This window comes from Cucurbita pepo, unplaced genomic scaffold, assembly GCF_002806865.2.
Source record: "Cucurbita pepo subsp. pepo cultivar mu-cu-16 unplaced genomic scaffold, ASM280686v2 Cp4.1_scaffold003385, whole genome shotgun sequence".
NCBI classification, from domain to species: Eukaryota; Viridiplantae; Streptophyta; class Magnoliopsida; order Cucurbitales; family Cucurbitaceae; genus Cucurbita; species Cucurbita pepo.
In genome coordinates this window covers 1-1,133 of record NW_019649398.1, presented here as the reverse complement: position 1 = coordinate 1,133, position 1,133 = coordinate 1, and the positions used below count along the sequence as shown (strand labels likewise).

General features: G+C 37.6%; 1 protein-coding gene across 1 annotated transcript; it reads left to right on the top strand.

Moving 5' to 3' along the window:
* The first annotated feature begins 21 nt into the window (after positions 1 to 21).
* LOC111786911 (probable E3 ubiquitin-protein ligase XERICO) lies at positions 22 to 1,116 on the top strand. Its single transcript, XM_023667111.1, has one exon. It carries the CDS (start codon positions 540 to 542, stop codon positions 996 to 998), a length of 459 nt encoding a protein of 152 aa, XP_023522879.1. The 5' UTR covers positions 22 to 539; the 3' UTR covers positions 999 to 1,116.
* The last annotated feature ends 17 nt before the right edge of the window (positions 1,117 to 1,133 follow it).

The following is a 1,133-nucleotide window of genomic DNA, read 5'->3' as shown; positions in this document are numbered from 1 at the left end:
TTTTTTTTTTCTTTTTTTTGTAAGGATTTCGCTCTCTGGAGTGTTTGAATTTATTCGAGTGGTTTGTGGAATGTATTGAATCTTTTTGTTCTTGAGTTTGTAGATTTCTGAAATTTCTCCATGGTGTTCGTTATTACTTCGTGCCTCAACTGTGAAGATTTGGAAGTTGAACCTCCTATTTGCTGTATGATTCATGTGAAAAACTGTAGTTTCATATAATTTGATGAAACAAATAGAATTCTCTTCTGTTTCTTCACTTCAATTGATCGGTTCTCTTCAAGTTTGTCTCCTTTTAGAGATTCCGCTTCTTCAAGTTCATACTTCGATTGTTGTGTTTTCATCAATCAGTTGGATAGTTCATGTTCTTTCCTGATGATTTGTCATGAGGTTCTGTTCTTCATTTCATGGTAGTGAAAGGTTATTTAGTTTATTAACTTGTTTTCAGGTCTGATCTGAAGAAAGATTTGCTGGCACCCTCTTAATTGTTGCGTTTTTTTCGACCTGTACTGACCAAATCTGAGAAGTTCAGTTCAACCACGATGGGCCTCTCCAGTCTCCCAGCTCCATCTGAAGGAGTCTTTAATGTTCTTGTAAACACTGCACTATCATTTTCCATGTTCAAATGCTTTGTTCGTTTGATCCTTCAAGTCGTAGGAATCCTTCTCTCACCACCATCCTTGGCTCCACCATCAGATTCCTTGGAAAATTCCTCAGAGTTGGGGGATTCCAATTTTGGTTCTTCTTGGAATTACATCGAGACGTTTCAGAACCGATATCCAACGATTAAGTTTGCTAAAGTAGAGGACTCCAAATGTCATGAACATGACTGCCCTGTTTGCTTAACTTGGTTCGAACCTGAATCGGAGATAAACCGCTTATCTTGTGGCCATCTTTTTCACACATTGTGCTTGAAGAAGTGGCTGGACTACTTGAACATTACATGTCCTCTTTGCAGAACTCCTCTTATGTCCGAAGAAGAGAAATTGTGCTTTTGGTGAGTGTTCTCTTTGCTGTTCAGTGTGCTAGAATTTAGTTAGGAAAAACTCATGTACAGCATACTCTTAAAGATAATCATGAACGCGTTTTATACCTTCTTTGTGCATGAAATTTTAAGTTTGATGTCACTGTATATA

What these genes read in the sequence shown, in the direction of transcription:
- LOC111786911 (XM_023667111.1), top strand. Translation starts at nt 540, where the DNA reads ATGGGCCTCTCCAGTCTCCCAGCTCCATCTGAAGGAGTCTTTAATGTT.